The sequence below is a fragment of the Marmota marmota genome, unplaced genomic scaffold (assembly GCF_001458135.2).
Source record: "Marmota marmota marmota unplaced genomic scaffold, marMar, whole genome shotgun sequence".
NCBI lineage: Eukaryota > Metazoa > Chordata > Mammalia > Rodentia > Sciuridae > Marmota > Marmota marmota.
In genome coordinates this window covers 1489402-1511776 of record NW_025999949.1, presented here as the reverse complement: position 1 = coordinate 1511776, position 22375 = coordinate 1489402, and the positions used below count along the sequence as shown (strand labels likewise).

At 32.7% G+C, this 22375-nt stretch overlaps 1 protein-coding gene across 20 annotated transcripts in view; it reads right to left on the bottom strand.

Moving 5' to 3' along the window:
- The window catches only part of Vps13b (vacuolar protein sorting 13 homolog B), a 734817-nt gene that overhangs the window by 467259 nt on the left and 245183 nt on the right, over positions 1-22375 (bottom strand). For 18 of the 20 annotated variants that reach the window (XR_007347142.1, XR_007347143.1, XR_007347144.1 and 15 more), the window contains 2 exons: positions 17512-17646; positions 16585-16758 (listed from right to left, as the gene is read on the bottom strand). Coding sequence is in view for 17 of the 20 variants with exons in the window: in XM_048801898.1 (XP_048657855.1) it covers positions 16585-16758; positions 17512-17646 (309 nt within the window). In the remaining 3 variants the exon portion in view is untranslated. Of the gene's footprint in view, positions 1-716; positions 1607-5791; positions 8780-16584; positions 16759-17511; positions 17647-22375 lie in introns of those variants that run through there. The other 2 variants (XM_048801913.1, XM_048801912.1) reach the window with 2 other exon arrangements.

Here is a 22375-nt window from a genome sequence, read left to right as displayed (position 1 = left end):
ATAAGAATTTCTAGTTCATGTGCAACTTTTTGATTATGTAAGATTTAAATATCAATTCATCTTTGACAGACCTTTCCCAAGATCATTGATCTTCCTTTCCTCCATTCAAATTAATCTCTTCCGTTTTCATAATATATTATAAGTCGAGTTTGATCAGGGCCCTGTATTAAATACCTTTTTGTACCAACCTCTAGCAGTGTCTTCCATGCAGCTGGCAACCAATAAATAAAACTAAATCAAGTTCAATAAGACTGAAATAATGTATTACTTAAGTATGAATTTCTATACAACCTGTGCTCCTTGGGGCAATGCAAAAGAATATAAGTTCTGGAGTCAGGCTCTTGGGTTCTATTATAATAGCACAATATCTGGCACAAAGAAAGAACTAGAAAAATACTAATGTTGTTATTACTAAGGTTTGAATGTCCCCTTGAAAACTTTATGTTGAAATTTAATTGCCACTTGCGTGGTAGCACAAAACTGCAATCCTAGTGACTCAGAAGTCTGAGGCAGGGGAATGTTGAAGACCAGCCTCAGCAAATTAGTGAGACTCTGCCTCAAAAGCAAAAAAATCAAAAGGGGGCTGGGGCTGTAGCTCAGTGGCAGAGTGCTTGCCTAGCACTTGTAAGGCACTGGATTTGATCCTCACACCACACAAAAATTAACAAATGAAATAATAGTCTAAAAATAAAATAAAATAGTTATCCATACACAACTCAAAAAAATAAAAATAAAAAGGAAGGAAGGAAGAAGGAACAAACCTTAACTGCCACAGTAATAATATTGAGAAATAGGACCTATAAGAGGGCTCTGCCCTCATGAATAGATTAATGCCTGATAAACAAAATGAGTTCACTACAGTTTTCTCTCAAGTATACCTGTTTTCTCCCACCCTGTGATGCCTTCCACCATGTTATGAAGTAGCAAGAAGGCCCTTCCCAGATGCACCCCCTTGTTTTAAGACTTGCCAGCCTCTTAAATAATGAGCCAAGTAAACCCCCATTGTTTATAATTTACCCAGGCTATGGTATTCTATTATAATAGAAAAAAAAACTAAAAAAGTTAAACTAGCTGTTTCTACTATTCTAAATAAATCCTGGTTCTCATTCTTTTATTTATTGTCTTACTGAAAGATACTCTTCTGTCTACCTAGCTTCCCTAAACCAGTCAGTAGGTGCTTGCTTTCCCTATTATGCCATTTCCCTTGGTCACCATTTAGTTATTTCCACCACATTTCTATTCAAAATATGTATAATTCTTTCCATTAGCATTACCATTTTTTTTTCATTGCAACATTCACCTTTTTACTCTAACTCTCTCCTCTATATTTGCTGCCTAAGTTTGTTTCAAAAGTGTAAATATGATAAAGTCTTTTGATTTTTCCCTTTAGCACTCAGTCCAAACCCTTTAAAATCACTTTCAGAGCCTCTTATAACCAAAGGGGGCTTATTTATCTCAACAGGCTGAACTCTTACCGTTGTTTCTACTTACTCTAAGCTCTGCTTACACAGGAGCTGTTTAGTTTCCCCAGGTCTGACCAAGTGTTTCTCATCCAGTTCATAATGGAAGGCTCATCTTGGCCATGACATATTCCAGGAATCCTTTTCTAAGTCACAAAGACTTCAATGTAAACACATGTTATTAACTACCTTTTAAGTATCTGCTTACCTGTATGTCTCACTCAATGAATTATAACTTTATTTAAGAAGAGGTAAAAGGACTGTGCTCATCCTTTTATTATAAGTAAATATGTATTAAAGACAACTATCTGATCACCTGCAAATGATCTTTTAATATACATAGTGAAAAAGAACACCAGACTAGAAGAGTTACAGTCTTACCTCAACTGCTTAACTCTGATAGCAACAGCTGACCATCTGTAAAATGTGTCCTTTATTCTTTTCTTTTGGACTAGAAATGATCTTGACAGTCTCTCCCCCTTAATATTCTTCTATACAGAATTAGCAATAATAACAAAATCTTATTTCAAGGATAACTAGCAATTAATAAGACAAACTGATTTTTAAAATGCTTTTACCCAATTATCGATAGTTTTATTTATTTCTCCTTTCCTCTTTATTTAGTGGTTGTTTATCACCCTGTCAGAGGGTTTGGGACGTGTCACACTTATCTTGCCTCAAAGATTATTCTGTAAGCTTTATTTGCCTTTTACTAACTTGTTGTTTCAGATGGTCTCACACTCATCTACAGAAATGAGTCCTCTTAAAATTTTTGACTTTCTTCTTACTGTACCTCTGTCAACTCTCATCCAGTTAGCTCAAATAAATGTTTTCTTTCTCAACCTGAATCCAAAACTAATCCTAATCCAAGCTAATAATCATGAATTATACGTCAAGCAAAAAGGAAGGAAATGGCTGGAAATAAAGATAAAAATTAAAAAAAAGATAAGCACTGTCAGTATCTGATGTGCTAGAAATGTTGACGAATACCATTGAGTGTCTCCATAAAACATCTTCATATTACCACAGTCTCCTAAAACTATTTTTACTTGAAGTAGAACAAATTTAGAAATTATTCAAGTTTACAGGTTTTTAAGTCTTCTTTTAAGGTTATTATTTCTAGAGTATTAATTCCTATCATTTTCCATTACAAGTTTACAGATGCTCTTCAACTTATGATGAAGTGATACCCCACTAACTCATCACAAGTTGAACATTACAGCTTAGCAACAAAGTACAACTAGAGAGAATCTGTGGTTTACCCTAGTGATCAATCACATTTCTTACTGAGAGCTGCAGCTGACCGTTGCTGCCCATCATCACAAGACAGCATTCTAAGAAAGAGAACCATATCCTCTGAATCATTATTGCAAGCAAAGACCGAAGTTCAAAATAAAAGTATGGTTTCTAATAAATGCATATCACTTTGTACCACCATAAAGTGTTGAACCATCACAAATCATGGGTCATAGGTAATTCAAATTCATCATGGGTTTAACAAAAAAAAGAAAAAAGAAAGAACTTTTTGAATTAGTCTTGGATTTTAATTCTAAAAATATCTTTGCTTCTATATAAAAATGCATTCAAATTGTAAGAGCTATTTTTCAAGGGAACACTAGATCACAATACATGGAAGGTTTTCTCTTTTTGTATTTTATCCAATGGTTGACCAATACAGTAAAATCTCAACTGTATCTCAAAAGGAAAACATTTAATTGCAACTAGAATACAAATTATAGTGGAAAATAAAGGCACATTAAACATTTCAGTCACCAGTTAGACTGAAACTGTTAAAAATTAAAGAGAAATGCAAATTATGCTATCTTAAAAATCTTACATTTTATTAAGGTACATATAATAAGACCCATAAAGAATTTTTAAACTGATAGACTGTGGCTTTCAGAGCATATATTGTTTAAGCATGAAACTATTTTTGAACATGAAACTACTTAAGTAATAGGTTATGTAAGAATCATTGTGCAAGCATGCCTTGCACCATTGTGACCTATAAATAACTTAGCTGAAAGTCAGTACTTTGTAGAAGAAATAGTTATAAACATTTATTTATGTTACCAGAAAATATCAAATACCACAGAAAAATATAACCATGAATGGGAGCTGATTCATAATTTTATTAAATGTTGGTAAATACTGCTAGAAAATAACTTTCAATGAATAAAATACATGAATATAATACATGAATATAAATATATGCACACATATATTCATATGCCCCTAATGAGAAAATTTTACAAAACTATAATTTTATTCAATATAGCTTTACTTTTGTTGTTGTTTTACAGTGCTAAAGATAGAACACAAGCATTTGCACAAGTGAGGGAAGCACTCCACCAATGAGCTATATACCCCTAGTCCTTAATGTATGTTTTTATTTCTATTTTTTCATACAAGTTGTTAATATGAACACTTCCTTATGTAATATCAAATATTTTATTGGCTAATTTCAAAGAGGGACTTCTAGGGATATATTCTGATCTATTTCATAATTTTATACTATTCGACAACAAAGATGACTTGTGATTTTCACAAATAACTGAGATAAATTTCCTTATGTTTTAAATATAAGTCTTTAAATACATCTTACATTATCCCCTTAGAATTGAGTCTTAGAACTGGGATTATAAAGAATCACAAATTTTGCTAAATTGATTTCTGGAGACTATATCAATTCATAATCCTATCACAGTTTTATAAAATTGTTTATCATACAGATTTCACAATCTTCGATTTTATCATTTATTAAATATCTGTCAATTTCATTCCTTATTATTGTCCATTTCATTGACTTCTAACAGTTTGAAATTTTTTCACTGTTCTGGTTATTTTCCCATAGTGTATTTGTATTTTTGTTATTTTATTGTTTGTCTATAACTGAGTTTCCCACAACTTTGTCTACTGTATCCTTGCAGAGATTTCCACAACATTTCAGATTTCCATATTTTATGTGAAATGAAAGCAGAAATTTAATCTAAGGAGAAACTAGAAATTCCACCTTTTTACATTCAAGGAAAGGCTTCAGATAATTTAGATAATACTTCACTTTTAATTATCACAAGAAAAATACAAGATAATATTAACTACTATATTTTAAATGTCATAACAGAATGTTAGCTCTAGGAAGTTTGGGAACCCCTCTCTCTCATGGGTATTGGAGGGGGAGAGAGAAATCCTTAATGCTTAAGCGGTGCCAAACATACAATAGGTATTCAAATATTTGCTGTATGAATTCCTTTCTCAAAGCACTCTAATAATTTAAACACAATATTTACTTAACAAAAAATAGGCTTGAACATTTTTTTATTTACTTAACAAAAAGCAAAAACAAAACCAAAAAAAACCTTATTCTGCCAAGTTAAAATACTGACAAAAGGACTGGCTGAAGGGAACTTAGTATGACAAGATTTCAAAAGCCCAACTCAAATTAAGATCTATACCAGAATTATTCTACAATTAATTGTTCCTTTGAAAATGAGGAAACTCTTACTTCATCACTGCCCTCTGCCAGTGGTATTATTTCCCTTTATTTTTCCCTGCATGCCCTGAAATGTGGCTTCACAACATTACCTCAGACCTGCCTGTAACTAACCACCTGGAATTTAGAGTGGTTGTAGGAAATAAGTTCTGCTCCAGTTTAAAGCTCTGCATTGTTTACAGCATACCCTTTTGGGTTGTCTGAGTTGGATGCTTTAGGATTCTACACTTTTCAATAGCCTTTGAGCTATTTTATACAACAGTAGGTTGCAGGTTATGGACAGCAATACAAATTTTTTATTTTTTCATAATTATCTTAAATTTTTAATGTTTTCATTAATACAGCATACTATATATAATCACTGTGACATATTCATAAATGCATAGAATAATTTGCTCCATTCACTCCTCAGTATTCCCCCACCACTGTCCTCATGATCCCTTTCTTCCACTCTACTGTATGTCCTTTTATTTTTTTAATTGGTGCATTATAATTATACATAAAAGTGAGATTCATTGTGATATATTCATACAACCACATAGAATAATTTGGTCAATTTCATTCCATAGTTCCTCCCCTTTCCTTCCTCCCTCCCCTTTAATCCCTTCCCCCACTCTACTTTTCTCCCATTTTTATGAGGTCTCCTTTTTAAAGAAAATTTGTATATCTCTCTAGATTCCACATATGAGAGAAAACATTCAACCCCTGACTGTGTCTGGCTTATTTCACTTAGCATGATCTTCTCTAGTTTCAGCCATTCACCAACAAATGAGAGTTGGCTGAGTGTAACTTCATTGTGTTTATACCACATTTTCTTTATTGATTCATCTGATGAGAGACACCTACTCTGGTTCCATAATTTGGCTACTTAAACTACACTGCTATAATCATTGGAAAGCAAGTATCACTACAGAATGCTGATTCATCTTCTTCTTTTTTTTTTTTTCCCAAGAATGCTGATTCTTGACCCAGATAAATTCTGTCAGGTAGAAGTGCAGTTGACCTCCCTTCTTTACTCTTGGAAGAAACCAGTTTTCCCATTTCCAAATTTATTTTAGTATGATTTATAAATGCCTGTTTTTTCCTCCCTGTGATCTGCCTATCATGTCTACCTGGTTCACTCATTAACAATGAGTTAAATAAAGCTTTTAACAATTTTCCATTTTATAGCTTTACAAGTATCATGAGTTTACCTTTAAAAAAATTGTTCCTTTTTTAAAATTTTGTAATATTTATTTATTTTTTTAGTTTTCGGTGGACACAATGTCTTTATTTTATTTTTTTTAATGTGGTGCTGAGGATCGAACCCAGCGCGCCGCACATGCCAGGCGAGCACGCTACAGCTTGAGCCACATCGCCAGCCCCAAAAATTGTTCCTTAACACACTAAAGCCACACTAATTTTTCCCCCAATTTAGAAATAAAATGATAAAAACTAAAGACCTGTAGACAACAGGCTATGCTCAAATGGCAATAAAATAAAATACATTCTTTGGACCACTCTATATTTGCTGAAAACTTATCATGTTCTAGTCATGGCTTTTGTCCTCAGAAACTCCCAGTCTCAAGGGGAAGGAATCCCATAAACAGTTACAACTGTCTGCAGTGTGATATCATCAAAGTGTCATGGCAAAATTTAGAAGGAAAGGAGGAAAGGGGAGATGGGGAGGAGGGGGAGGAGGAAGGATGAGGAGAAAGAAGGCCAAATGTCAGAAGGAAGAGAAAGTAAAACAAACAAAACACCCCCCCCACATTCCCTTATATGAACAACTGACTCCTGTTACTTATTTTTAAATTACAACAATGGTGTAAGGAATGGTTCCAGTGTGTATTGTTTCAACTAAAAGGGGTACAAAAGTTGCCTGTGGAATAGAGCTTCCTCAATAGGGGACAGAACACTAGGAGAAGGGGCAGAGAGCAAAGACAATTTCATCCCCAGATTTTGTATGAAAGCCACAACAGAGCCAACTATAAAATTAGGACAGGATCACAAAGTTAGTTTTACTGAACCTTAAACACATAAGCTAGGACTTACAAAACTAAACAGTTACCTAATAGATTTATATCAGTTTCTAAAATATAAAGTGAGGTAATAATAACTTTTTGATCCATATAAAATATACTTTAGATAAAATATAAAATATAACACATTTATAGTTAAATTTACTTATAGCCCATTTTCAACCTAAATATTTCTTCTATACAATTTACTACTTACTAATGAAGCTACTACTTATTTATTTTTAATACCATTTTACTTTTACTATGCAAACAGTTTCTAAAAAAAACCTGCCAAAATTTTGACTTTGTTCTGTAAATGAAGGAAACAACTGGTCACCCACAAGACTCAAAGGGTTTCTTTCTCTGGCTTCCTTCCAGAATCCAGGATCATTCAAAGGAACAAGTAAAGTAATTTCCTGTTTGCTATTGAAACTGTTGCTAACTCCTGGAATCATGGCTTCCAGGAGACATTTCAGTGTGGAAGAAGGATTCTGAAAGTAGTTGAAGCAATTTCTACTTATATTCAGAAATACATACCCACTGATTTATCAAACTAACTTTAAGAAAATGTAAACTGGATCAGGATATGTTGGAATATAGAGAACAAGGAAGGAAGACACTCAGATAAAAACATTAAGTGATTAGGGTACTATTTCAGACAGAATAATACTGAAATTTTGCACTATGTTTTACTGTACTTAAGAATACAGTATTTAGGGCCTGGGTTGTGGCTCAGTGGGCAGAACGCTTGCCTAGCATGCATAAGGTACTGAGTTCGATCCCTGGAACCACATAAAAATATGCAAATAAAATATTGTGTCCATGTACAACTAAAAAATAAATAAATAAATAAAATTTTTTGAAATACAGTATTTAACTCAATCTTCACAACAATCCTAGCTTCTAGGATAAGAATATCCATTTTCCACAGATGGAAAAAAAAATCAAAAAGTCAAAAAGGTTGACTTGCTCAAAGTAAAATAGTTTACAATGAATGAAGGCAAACCCAGAATACAAACCATTCATTCGCTCATTCTGCCATGGTTATTTATTTCTATGTCTTCAATATATTCACAATTACTTTACAGTAGAGACTTTAAGGTATCATTATATTTCTACAGATGAAAAACTTGAAATAAAGTATTTGTTGGATCAATGAGTGAAAAAATAATGAATAATTATACTAAATATGCACAATAAAGTATGAGAATAGCAAAGAAATGCTGAAAAAGTAGTCTTTAAACAAAGAATTTGACAATCAACTAAAACACAAAGTAGCTCCATGACTGCCAAAAGAAAAAAAAATATTTTTAACATACATTGGCTTTAATATATACATTTAAATACATATCTGTTTTAAATACAAAGTCCCTTAATTAATATTATAGATAGAAACTTTCATTTCTTATATTTGAAAATATTGCGCTGCTTTCATAATCATTTGTTATTTAAACTTTCTACCAAAAAAGTTATAATCAAAATGCTTGACAGATATTTCACCAAACCATTCATGATGTGTGTATATATGTGCAAACATGTACATGTATGTCTCTAAATGAAAAAACATAACAGATTTTTAATAAGTAATTAGTACAATAATAGTCCTGTGCTATAAATGCAGCAATCTCAAATGCTATATCCTGGTAACCATTATAATCCTTTAGAAATTGTTTATATTATGCCTAGAAATCACTTTGTGCATATATTCCCACAACTAGTTCATATGGTAAAGAGATCAGTAAACTTACTTTTATGCGTAACATCTTTAACATTTGCTCCCCTTTCCGTGCTTGTGATTAAATGTAACATTTTGAAATCCCAAAGTTCTGAGAAAAACATAAATCCTTGTCTCACAGCTGCTGTTTGACTCTAGAAACACATGCATTTTCTTTTCAAGCATCTACCATCAAAACTCCCAAAGGGCTTGGACTGGAGAACACCTGCATCTCTTCATTTAGTTCCAATAACAGAGTCCAAACTCCAAAATTACAAAAATAGACCCTCTGTTCAGCTGTAGTTACATTTTGCCCCTAATTCCCGTGAACAAAAATGCTAGGAGCATGAAATCATTCAGGCAAGCTCTGTCATCAAGAGGATAAGATTTTTTGCACCAGAAGCCCAATGGGAACATGATAGAAAACTGGCAACAATTACAGATAAAGTACATAGTAAAATCCTCAGGGAAGGGAGAGGAAATGTAATAAGATAGATGGGTATAATTTTTACACATTTATGCCCAAACCACAAATGTGAATTGTCTTTAATTGCTACAAGATATAAGCATTCTTACTCATAGGTTCTGTCAAAACTACTAAAAACAAAACTTCCAAGGCAATCCATTTAATTCTACATCATGAGAATTTTTTGAAACAAAGAGGCATTTCCTATAAAGTGAAATTTGCAATGCAAAATGCTGTTTGCATTTTAAAATCTCTGTAGCAATTCATATTCTAACCAACCAACATTGAATGGTATGTGTTTGATCATAGTTTTTAAAAATATTTTTTAGTTATATATGAACACAATATCTTTATTTTGTTTATTTATTTTTATGTGGTGCTGAGGATCGAACCTAGTGCCTCTCATGTTCAAGGCAAGCGCTCTGCCACTGAGCCACAATCCCAGCCCTTTGATAGTAGTTTTAATCAAGAAAGAGAACTACTAACCAATTTAACTGAATTTCTTGAGACTAGATTATAACTTTCCCTTTCACTAAATGACAAAAAGTTCCCTATATTTGGTGACTAACATCAAATTATTTTTTATTTAGAACAACACAATAAAGTTGAAAAGAGTATACTTTAAGAATTGATGGCATTTTTAAAAAAATATATATATATATATATTTTTAGTTGTCAATGGATCCTTTTTATTTATTTATATACGGTGATGAGGATCAAACCCAGGGCCTCACACATGCTAGGCAAGCGCTCTACTATTAAGCCACGACTCTAGCCCTTACCTAATGAGCACTTTTGAGGAATAAGAAGATTGGCTTAAGTTGTCATTCATTTTCAATAATATTTTAAGAAAAGCATTTGTTTTACATTATTTTAAAATAGCATCATAATCACCTAGTTCTGTTTTTTCTAATCTTATTAAGAAAATGATACTTTTGAGTTCTACGGATTAAAAGAAAAAAATAACATGTCACTTTTACAAATAACTAGTCAACCAAATATTTTTAAGTATGTCTTTGTTTTTAATGGGTAAACAAAATAAATTAGGTAAAATTTCATAGAAATAAGCATAAAAATCTTTATATACGTTCATAAGCAAATGTAGACATATAAAATATAAAAACATGCACTAAAGTAGTTCACGTGAAAAAGACCTTATGCTTTCTAGTAACGCATGAGTTCAAAACAAAACAAAAAACACCTTATGCTTTCTAGTAACACATGAGTTCAAAACAAACAGCAACTAATCTGAAGTCTTCTATACAAATCTAAGAGGTTACACTATGTGCTACATAGAAGACTGTGTTAAATTTTGGAGTATTATTTTAAGAGAGACATTTTCAAACATATAGTGGAAATAATCAGAATGGTGATCAATATATCTATGGGAAATGATTGAAGTCAATTTATGATATTTAGCCTAGACTATTTAAAGTTGCAAAGCAAAAAACAAACAAAAGAAAAACTCCAGTGGAACATCAATTGTATTGAAGACAGAAAGAAGGAAGAATTGAGCTAGGGCTAAACTGACCGCATTAAAAGGTAAACAGTGCGGTTATAATTTAAATGGTGAATAATGGAGTAGGAAATAGGGAAGAAAAATTATACTGAGTTTATTTTGAAATGAGTTAGTCACCATTCAAATATCTTTATGAAAACAGCTAAGAAGTGGCTGAAATTTGGGAGTTTGGATCTCAAAACAAAATAAATGGAAAGAGATAAATTTATAGTTGGTTGCTAAAAGCAGAAGTGCTGATTAGACCATCCTAAAAAAAAGAAGAGGATCAATACATAATCTTAGGGAAACAAGATGTCCTATATTTAAGGAACAAAAAAGAAACCCTTTGGGGGGAAATAATGAAAGAAGAACCAAAAGCAACACTGTTTTGGTGTTTAGAATTGTAAGGGGCTTAAAATTTTACCCAACCACAATTTCATGAATGCTGTAGAAGACATGACTCCTCAGTCAAAGACTGAGGACTTTATTTATATTATCACAGGAAGCAACACCAGGATCAACATATTTCTATCAACATCTTTGCCCCCAAGTTCTACATACATGACAGCACAAAGATGTGTCCAAATCGATGTGGTGAATTACAGAATATATGAACCCTGTGTTGAGGAGCCAAATGTTTTATGATGGGCAGTTAAGCATGCCTTCCTTGGCTACAGAGGTAAACAAGGACTTATCTTCCAACTGAAGAACTGTTTCCTAACACATGGAGGCCAAGATAGACTAAGGTTTGGGTATAGGAGTAAATGCTAGTGACTGAAGAGAATGAAACAAGGAGGGGAAAAAGAACTAAGAGAGATGAGATTTGTCAACTATATATATGGTGATATATTATTTCATATCATCAGTAAAAATAAAAGAAGACCAAGAAATGGAAATTATAGTCCAGTGAACAAATAACCTAATAGTAATTAGAATTATTAACAGAGAAAGATACTAGTGGATAATTTCTCCAATGGTGGTTACATGCAGAAGGACAAGGAGGAAGACCTATGGAGTGCGGGAAGCTAACATGTATTAAGAATGTATACAGGGAACAGTGGTGCATGCCTGTAATCTCAGTAGCTGGGGAAGATAAGACAGAAGAATCATGAGTTCAAACCCAACTTCAGCAAAGCCCTAAGCAACGCTGCCTGCCTCTAAATAAAATATTAAAAAGGGCTGGGTATGTGGCTCAGTGTTTAAGCACCCCTGGGTTCAGTCCTTGGTATCAAAAAAAAAAAGAATTTATTATTTATCTATCTAATAATTTATCCCTTGATCCTCTGTCATAAATGTTCATTCAGTTATTCATTCATTCAGCAAATGATCTCTCAAGCATTTCTTATATGTCAGGCAATGTTAAGAGGCCCTGCAGATAAAATGATAAGCAACCAGAACTCACTCTGGAACTCACTATCAAATGGTACAGACTGTATAATATTATCCTGTCATAAGAGCTATGAAAGGAAAAGTACAGTGAACTATGAAAGAACGTTAGCAGAGATACTTAATCAAATTGGACAGGAGGGGAAAAGGTAAAAGGATTTTGAGGGAACTCTTCCTTGAAGAGGTATATGTTAAGATTGAGCTGGCATTAAACAGATATAAAAAGGGAAAGGATAGTTGTAAGAATCAAAGGCAGAAAAAAAAAACAGGATATATAAAAGCAGAATCACCGCCAAGAGATTAAAAAATGTGAATTGGAGCAAAGAAAGATAGGGAGTCTCTAACACTGCCTAAGCAACTGAAATAATTGCTTCTAAGTTCTTTTGATTCTAAGATGATAGTGTTTCCTAATGATTTTATATTCCTAAACAGTAGACACTCTAAATTTTATTTATACATTAATGCCATAATTAACAAAGACTTTTTGGCAATAGAACATGGTATAAATCATAAAATACAGCACATGAAGAACCAAAAGACTGTACATAAAAGGGAAGAAAAATGTTCAGAACTTATTTAAAATATTTTATATAAATCAATTATAGTCAACAAGTGTTCCACCTATGAAGGAGAAAGGCATTTACTTCACTATTTGACTTCTAATATCTATACAAAAGTAAGCAATGTTAGTATCATTAAATGAACCTCCAGAAGAATAAACATGAATTGAGTTGGCACAGTCCCACTGGAGCCCACTGCTCCTTCACTGTAACCAGTCAGTCAAGTGCAGAAGGCAATCAAGGGGGAAAGAGGGACAAGTACAAAGGGAGTTGCTAATACTTCAAGGACAAAGCAATGTTGTGATATCATTAGATTGTGGCTATTCTGACAGTGCTTATTGTAAAGTTAGAAAGAAACTCCTCAAAGGTAAAAACTTTTTAAGACTAGGGGGTTCAATGTTTAGTAATGTGGATCCTAAGATTAATAGACAAAATGTTAAATAGCCTAAGAAGTGAGAAAATGTTATAATCTGAAGCTTCAAGTTCTATTCTCACTGGCTAGGCACATGGATAAGTCATTTAACTTCTACACCTCTATTTCTTCCTCAATAAAACTCAAATATTTGATAGGCTTTACACAATCTTGTTTTATAAATAAATAATTTACACAAAAGTTATTTTTAAATTATAAAAGTATTTTATATTAAATTCAACTAATACCATGAATATTCTATCATATTATTCCCAAATTCCCATCAATAATGCTGTCCATTCCCACACAATCTGAAATCCCCAAAGTCTGCCTGACAGCTCCCCTGAAAATTCACTTCTATATAACATCACAACATTTACTGGTCCCCAGTTATAATCTCCTCCCCTTCTATGTGGGAACATACATGCACAAATTGCCTGCTGTCTTCCACTGTCATGCCAGTATCCTTGATCCTCAGAAGATAACCCGTATGATCATTAAATTCAACAAACCCCTGGGGAAAAGTTCATTAACATGTCACCTTGACATCTATCTGCTTCTGAAAAGCCAGCAAGGGTAACCTATGCTTCCCGTAATTCTTGATCTAGAAGGGTTTAACTATTCAGCCCTTTAGTGGCAGAGGCACAGGCGGGGCTGTGCACCACTGGTGGCAGCAGGCAGCAGTACTAGGAATTGAACGCAAGGGTGCTTTATCCTCAGTCCTTTTTGAGACCTTGTATAGCTAAGATGCTAAGGCTGGCCTGAAACTTGTGATCCTCCCTTCAGCGTCAGCAGTAGCTAGGATTACAGACCTGCACTATGGTGCCCATCTCCTTTAAAATTAAAAATCAAGAAAGACTCCCTTTTTGTCTCATTCCATAAGATGTTGCAGTCACAAAAATGAAAGAAAAGCAAATATAATCCTTGCTTACTTGCTCATTTATTCACTCTGAGCCTACTCTCTGCTGAATAATATTCTAGGCATCAGAAATACAGCAGAGATTAAAAAGAAGAAGATGGAAATTCCAGCACCAAAATAAAATTCTGACAGCACAGGAAAAAGGCAACAAGACGAACTGTATAGTAATGTATACTACAGTATATTACAGTAGACTATGATAACAAATAAGAAAAACTAAAGAAGAGGGGAAATAAATATCAATATATGTGTGTACTTTTGTAAGCACAGGCAAAAGACGGGGAAAAAATTAGACACTGTAGCCATGAAAGTGCTTGCTAAGAGACTAATATTTCATAGAATCTTGACAGACTATTAATAAATTATTTGAGACTTATTTATGATTTGCCTATAACATCAGTCATACACACAAAGATACACAAAAGTGCGCACACACATTCATTCTCCCTCCCTCCCCCCACACCCCACTCCTCTATAATTTAAATCTTGTTGCATGGCATAAGATTAATCAAGTTCATATTAAAACTGGCTTTAAGAAAATACTATGAGCTCTCTAAACCATATCATAAATACCTAAGCTACGAATGTGTGTGGTAGTTCCAAGGTGGATGGAAAATTTAAATTTAAAACTGCCCTAAATAATATATTTTAATGTAGCTTAAGTATAAGCACTTTATAGTTTAGGATTAAAACATACTCCAAGTAATATTTTCTAAGCACCATATAAATAATTACATTAAAATTTTACACAATATCACCAAACCAACACTAATGTTGAAGACTAGGTGAATTTTCTTACCAGCAAGAAAAATTATGTCACTTTACCCTCAATATAACAGATACTTTTCTTATACCAGTGTACTTTTAGAACCACATAGAAAGTAAAAAAATGAAAATACAACTTTATGAACCTAGGAATGCACTGAAATTGCAAATAATAATATGAATATTGTAAGGAGAAACACATTATTATTTAAATATGCTGAACTCATTATTTATTCTGTTTATACAGCAAAAAAAAAAAAATACAAACCCTAGCCCAACTCAAGAGTATGGCAAATTCAAATAAGATTTGTACATTCTCAGACATAAAACTTACAAATTTATGGTCTGGTCATTTTGATGCATATCTTAATAATTGGGTAACCTAAACGCAAAACCTACTAAAAACTACTATGTGGATAATTAAATAAAGAAATTTAGTAAACTGCATATTTAAGAAACATGATTAAATACACATTATCAAAAGCAGAATATTTAAGCACCAATCTCTTCTCCCCAGAATGAGGGGAGGCAAGCCACATAGCCAAATGCAATTCATTTTCTGTTTTTTGTAAATAGCATTACCTTGGAACATAATCATATCCATTCATTTCTGTCAATAGTTATTTTTGTGCCACTACAGCAGAACTTAACAGTTGAGATAAGAGACTATACAGTACAAAAAAGCCCAAATATTAGCTATATGGCCTTTTCATAAAATATTTACCAATCTATGTCATGAAGATAGGTAAAATCTTCTATCCATAGCACAGTAGTGGTATGTGTTTTGGCCTCATCCTAACAACATTGTTTCCTTAAAATTCCATACCATTCTCAATAGGACATTCTCAGGCTGGCTTTCCAAATACTGCTTTCCACTTTCTAATGTGGATGCCATTCAGCTACAAGTGATACTGCAACAAAACTTATCTTCTCAATATTTTTTGTATTCCTGAATATGTGCATTCTTGCAATGCTTCAGTATTTGCCGTCAAGAATCATTGTCTACTTAGTTACAAATCGTTTTATACTTTCTACTTTGAACTTAGTAATGTTTAACATACTCTGTATAAGCAGCAGTACTTGTTGAATATGTTAATGGAATTATACTCTTAAGCAACTATTTGAAACCATTCACTGGCCAACTAATTCTAAAGAAAAATTCACACCCTTTACCCTAATAAGAAACCTCTATAGCAATATTTCCTATTTATAGCATCAATGACTGACTACCTTTGCTTTACTAACCACATACTGGCGAACTGAGCTCAAGGTTGATGTAGGTCTCTACCTATCATACCTTCTTTCTTTCCTAGTCTTTATTGATCTTTCTGATATCACTTATCAACACAAGAGGTATGGCTATACTAATAAGAGTTGAATAAAATGAAATTAATTCTAGATAAAGTACCAGTAGGAAAAAATGTAACTCTAAAGAAGTGATATCATAACATCTGATAGACTTTGTTTTTCTATAAATATGAACCTGAGGTTAAGAGATATATATAAAGCTAAATTTTCTCATATAAAAAAATCTTTATTGTTATAAACACATTTCAATTACAAAAAATAATACAAAAATGAACTGGGGATGTGGCTCAAGCTGTAACGTGCTCACCTGGCATGCACGGGGCGCTGGGTTCAATCCTCAGCACCACATAAAAATAAAATAAAGATGTTGTGTCCACCGAAAACTGAAAAATAAATATTAAAAAACTTCTCTCTCTCTTTCCCCTCCCCCCCTCTCTAAAGAAAAATAATAATACAAAAATACTTCATTTAAATTTTGGAAAAGTACAATCGCAGAGACCATCCCAATGAACACAAATTACTTCTTTTAAAAAGCACATTTTTTAAAAGCCTTTCTGGAAAAGTAAATGCAAAATGAGGGAGTAATGACAGATTTGTACTTACCAGAATTATGGCAGTAGTCCATATATTGTGGAACTTGGACTGTGAAGGCTATCAAATCTGGAGCTAAGAGAGATTCTGGCTTTCTACTCTCATTGAGCCACTTGGTGCTATGAAGGTCTTTAGTGTCAGAAGGACCCTGAAGTAAGGGAATCAACTTCTCTTTTCCACTGTCACCTGAATAGAAATATTTATTGAAAAATATTTATACAAATATTTATTGAAAGAACAAGAGCCAACAACAAATCTTATTGAGTAAAATATAGCAGTAACTTGATGATGTTTATACCAAAATATCAATTATATTTGGTAACTTTAGCTATAATTAGTTACAAGGAATTGGTCTGATAAAAGCATTTTTAACTCTTTGTAATGAATACAGAATAAGTTCAGAAAATTTTGTGAAAGAAAACAACATGAACGCATCATCTTTTAAAAAATTCAATAAATCTTTACCATAACAAACTTATCTTGAAATTTAGTTTGTGCTAAAATAATTATGCATAATTTAAAAAATAAATTATGAAATGAAACATTGGGTGAAAGCCAAAGTCAATTATTAGTCGAAATTTAAAGACAACTAGTTTTGTGTTTAATCCTACCAGAGCAACATTTTAATTTAATGTTTGTCACATTTAAGTCCAAATTCCCAAACAAAGTTTAAGCAAATATTCCTTCAAGTTTTCTCCCTCATAAACATTCTTAAACTACACAAGTATTTTCTCCTTAAATAAAAATTAATTTGGTAAAAGTCAAGAAGTATCATCCTGGCACTATTAAAATTTTTCAGTAAAGATTATTTAAAAAAATTAAAACCTCTGATTCATAGGAACAATGAGTAAATTCTTGTTTCAATAACGCTCCTTGTAAAATGCAAGGCCAATTCTCCTATACAGGCAATAAAGTTTTACACGGTCCAGCTGCACATACCTGGGGCTTTGGCACAAATTTTTATTGATCCCATGGTCCCAGAGGCACATTTGACCAATGATGTGCTGCAGTACTTCAATTCAACATTCTGGATTGAGCCCTCAAGAGTTGGCAGGGGATTCTTAGATTTCACACCTAATAAAAGAAAACTGCAAATGTACTAGCCGATTGAATTTAAATAATTTTTATACTCCTTCACCAAGGCATTTAAACTTAATTATACTTTAATTATCTACCTCAGATGTTCTTACAGTATTTGTGTTAGGTTTCAGAGTTCAATGTTTAAAAGGTGAAAGGATGCAGTTTTAAATAAAGGGGCTGAACTCTCATAACTCTACTTATGCAGTCAGCTCTTGATAAGTCGAGGATGAGAAAAAGTAAATGTACAAATATTTACTTAAAAAACAAGAAACATTTAAAAAATAATATTTGGCTTTAAAATATGCAATATGATTTTTCTTTTTAAAACAAATTTAACTTATAAATTGAGTTTCATTTTGGCAGGAGCACCGACACAGGAAACTACTGCGGTAAATAAAATGTCTTGGGCAGATGCAGTGTGAGACAGAAACAAAACAGGTCAGAAAAGTTCATAGGTTAAAATGCAACAACTTTATAAGCAGAATGGAAGCAAAGACATTTTTACCAAGTAACCAAAAAGGTAGATATTAACATCTTTATTGAGTGCTGTTCAGGTGAAGCTAATAATTACCATTATTTTAAAAAAAAACAATAGTGAGAAAACTTTTGAAAGAAAGAACCTCATTTTGGTCATAAAAGATAGGTGACAATTATACAGGCAGACAAACATATAGAACATTATCCTGACCATACTAACAAACACTAAAATGATGAGAATGATGATGACCTCTAAACAATTAACATTCCCTCAAGTCTTACTATGTGTTACGCATACAAACTCATTCAATTCTCAGAAAAAGAATATAATAAAATGATAATATGCATATTATCATCCTCATTTTACAGAAAAGGATACAATGGATTAGAGGAGTTTTCTAATTTTTGCCTAAAGTACTATAGTTAGTAAGAGAAACGGCAAAGCTGTTTAACAAGGTCTAATTTATCACAGAAGACTTTTGCCTATTTTCACAAACACCCAAGAACATAATTGTCTTTTCTTCCCCATTCTACATTTTGACTTAATATACAATACTAACCATCATATTTGAGGATTCTTTGACTATACAGGAACAATTAAAAACATAAACTTTCTCTGATATATTAAAATTATTCTAAAAAAACTTTGATTTCAAACTTAAATGTACTCAGAAAGACCCATAAACTCTCCAAGAGATTATGACAGCGTATTCCTGAGAAGTAGCCCTGGAATATATGATTTAACGCACATACTAAATGATTTGCAAATGGTTATCAGCTAGTCTTGAAAAAACAGCTTCTCACATACTAACTCTAATTCTAATTAATTGACTAATTTTCATTTGTAATAATATATTTGTGCATCAACTGGTAGCTAGTTTCCAGTAGTCTAGGCCAGTGTTCTATGTAAAGTAGTACCTATCATCAAAGAAGGAATACTGAATGGAGATCTATGACAGAATTCAATGATTCTATGAAAGATATAAAATGGTATCTAAAATGCTAAGTATTTATGCATTTTTTCTTAAGCATTTTTACCAGTCTTGAAATCATGACTTGAAAAACGTAATAACTCAAAAAATTAAATAATGCAATAATACTCATAGTAGTACTAGTTATCAGGACATCTAGCCTTGAGTGCCATGCAGTATGCTTAGTTCTCTCTCTCTCTCTCTCTCTCTCTCTCTCTCTCTCACACACACACACACACACACACACACACACACACCCNAAGACAAATTGAAAGAATTTCTTCTAAAAACTAGAATAAGATAAGGATGACTTCTTTCACCACTTTTTTTAAGATGGACACAATATCTTTACTTTAATTATTTTATTTATTTTTATGTGGTGCTGAGGATCAAACCCAGTGCCTCACACATGCCAGGCAAGCAATGTATCACTGAACCACAAGCCAAGCCCCTCTTTCACCACTTTTACGCAACATCATCCTTGAAAATCTAGCGAGAGCAATTAGAAGAAAGAAATTAAAGGGATACAAATAGGAAAAGAAGAACTCAAAGTATCACTATTTGTGATGACATGATTCTATATTTAGAAGACAAAAAATTTCACCAGAAATTTTCAAGAAATAATAAATGAATTCAGCAAAAGTAGTAGGATACAAAATCAACACCCATAAATCAAATGTGTTTCTATACAACAGTGATGAATCCCCTGAAAGTAAAAAATATTTAAAAAACTACCCCATTCACAAGAGCCTCAAAAAAAAAAAAAACCCAAAATATTTGGGAATCAATATAACAAAGAGGTGAAAGATCTGTACAATGAAAACTATAGGACACTAAAGAAAAAAACTGAAGAAGACCTTATAAGATGGAAAGATGTCCCATATTCTTGGATAGGCAGAATTAACATTATCAAAATGGCCATTCTACCAAAAGTGTTATACAGATTTGATGCAATTCCTATTAAAAACCCAATGACATTCTTCATAGAATGAGAAAAAGCAATCATGAAATTCATTTGGAAAAAGAAGAGACCCAAAATAGCCAAAGCAATCCTTCACAAGAAAAGTGAAGCACGAGGAAATCACAAGACCAGACCGTAAATTATACTACATAGCCATAGTAACAAAAAATGGCATGGTATTGGCACCAAAACAGATACTAAGACCAATGGTACAGAATAGAAGACAGAGACAAACCCAAAATGAAAACAGTTATCTCATTCCAGACAAAGGCATCAAAAACATAAATTTGAGAAAATAGCCTCTTCAACAAATGATGCTGGGAAAACTGGAAATCCATATGTAGCAAAATGAAAATAAACCCCTATCTCTCACCCTGAAAAAAAATCAACTCAAAGTAGATCAAAGATGTAGGCATTAGAACAGAGACCTGAGCCTACAAGAAGAAAAACTACACCCAAATCTCCACCAAGTCAGCTTAGAAAGTGACTTCCATAACAAGACTCCTATAGCACAGAAGTAAAATCAAGAATCAATAAATGTGATAGAATCAAACTAAACAGCTTCTTCACAGCAAAGGAAATAATCAATAACATGAAGAGAGAGCCTACAGAATGGGAGATCTTTGACACCTGCTCCCCAGGTAGAGCATTAATGTCCAGGATACACAAAGAACTAAAAAAAAAAAACTTAACACCAAAAAAACAAATAACATAATCAATAAATGGGCAAAGGAACTGAAAAGACACTTCACAGAAGAAGAAATACAATTTATTGACAGATATATGAAAAAATGTTCAACATCTTTAGCAATTATAGAAAGGCAAATCAAAATAGCACTGAGATTCCATCTCACTCCAAAATGGCAATTATTAAGAATACAAGCAACAAGAAATGTTGGCAAGGATATGGGGAAAAAGGTATATTCATACATTGCTGATAGAACTGCAAGTTGGTGCAATCACTATGGAAACCAGTATGAAGATTCCTAAGAAAACTTGGAATGGAACAAATATTTGACCCAGTCATTGCACTACAAGGTTTATAACAAAGGACTTAAAATCAGCATACTACAGTGACTCAGGCACATCAATGTTTATAGCAGCTTAATTCACAATAATGGAACCAACCTAGGTGCTCTTTATCAGATGAATGGATAAAGAAACTATGGTATATATACCCAATGGAATATTATTCCACCTTAAAGAAGAATGAAATTATGGCATATGCTGGTAAATGGATAGAACTGGAGACTATTATGTTAAACAAAATAAGCCAATCTCAAAGAATTGAACACTGAATGTTTTCTCTGGTAGGTGGATGCCAATTCATAATAACTGGGGGAAGAACAAAAGTAATGTGGACTAGATAGAGGGGAGTGAAGGGAGGGGAGGAAGTATGGGGATGGGAATGATAGTAGAATGAATCTGACATTATTACCCTATGTGCATACATGATTACATGACCTGTGTACATCATACACAACCATACAATGGGGAAGTTACACTCCATTTATGTATGATGTCTCAAAATACATTGAACTGTCATGTCTAATAATAAAAAAAATTTAAAAGAAGTCAGTTCTACATTGTTATGATCATTACATTTCTCAGATATTTTTAAAGTTGTGTTTATAATAAAACACATTATTGCATCATTTCTCTTTAAGAAAGTCTTTGTTTCTAAAGAAATTTGCTTTCAGTGCCATAGGCCCATTTTTAAAAAAAGAATAAAAATTTTAATTCCCTTCAAGTAGTTTTACATATTGAATAAGTAGTCTAGAAAAAATAATCTTGCTTTCCTTCTACTTCATTATCAAAGTGAAACTGAAAAATGCCCTAAATATAAGCATGAGAAAGGTAAGAGTGGGCTGAGTCTTACCTCTGTCCAACAATTCTGTTCAACAAGAATAACGCTCTAGGAAATTTGTGAAGGATAACCTTCTAATAAGGAAGCAACATGGTAAAACAAAAAGAGCCAAATTTCTGAAGATAAATAAATGTGGCTTGAGATAGGAACAGGATTACTCGCCTACTTTGTAATTGGATAGCTTAAAGCAAGTCACTGTTTATCATTGTTACTTGCCAAGGCCAAAATAACTGTAGCTACTGTTTGATGCATTTAACTTAGAGAACTCAGTTGAATGTTATATAAAACTTAGTTCAGAAAATGGATAAAATATTTGGTAGAATCTACAGATAGCTGTACATATATATAGCCTACAAACATCTCTAGGCTACATATGAGCCTAGATAACAATAATAATTGAAAAAAGCCTTACAAAGGGGGATGGGGAGGGCCTTAGAAACTACCCTA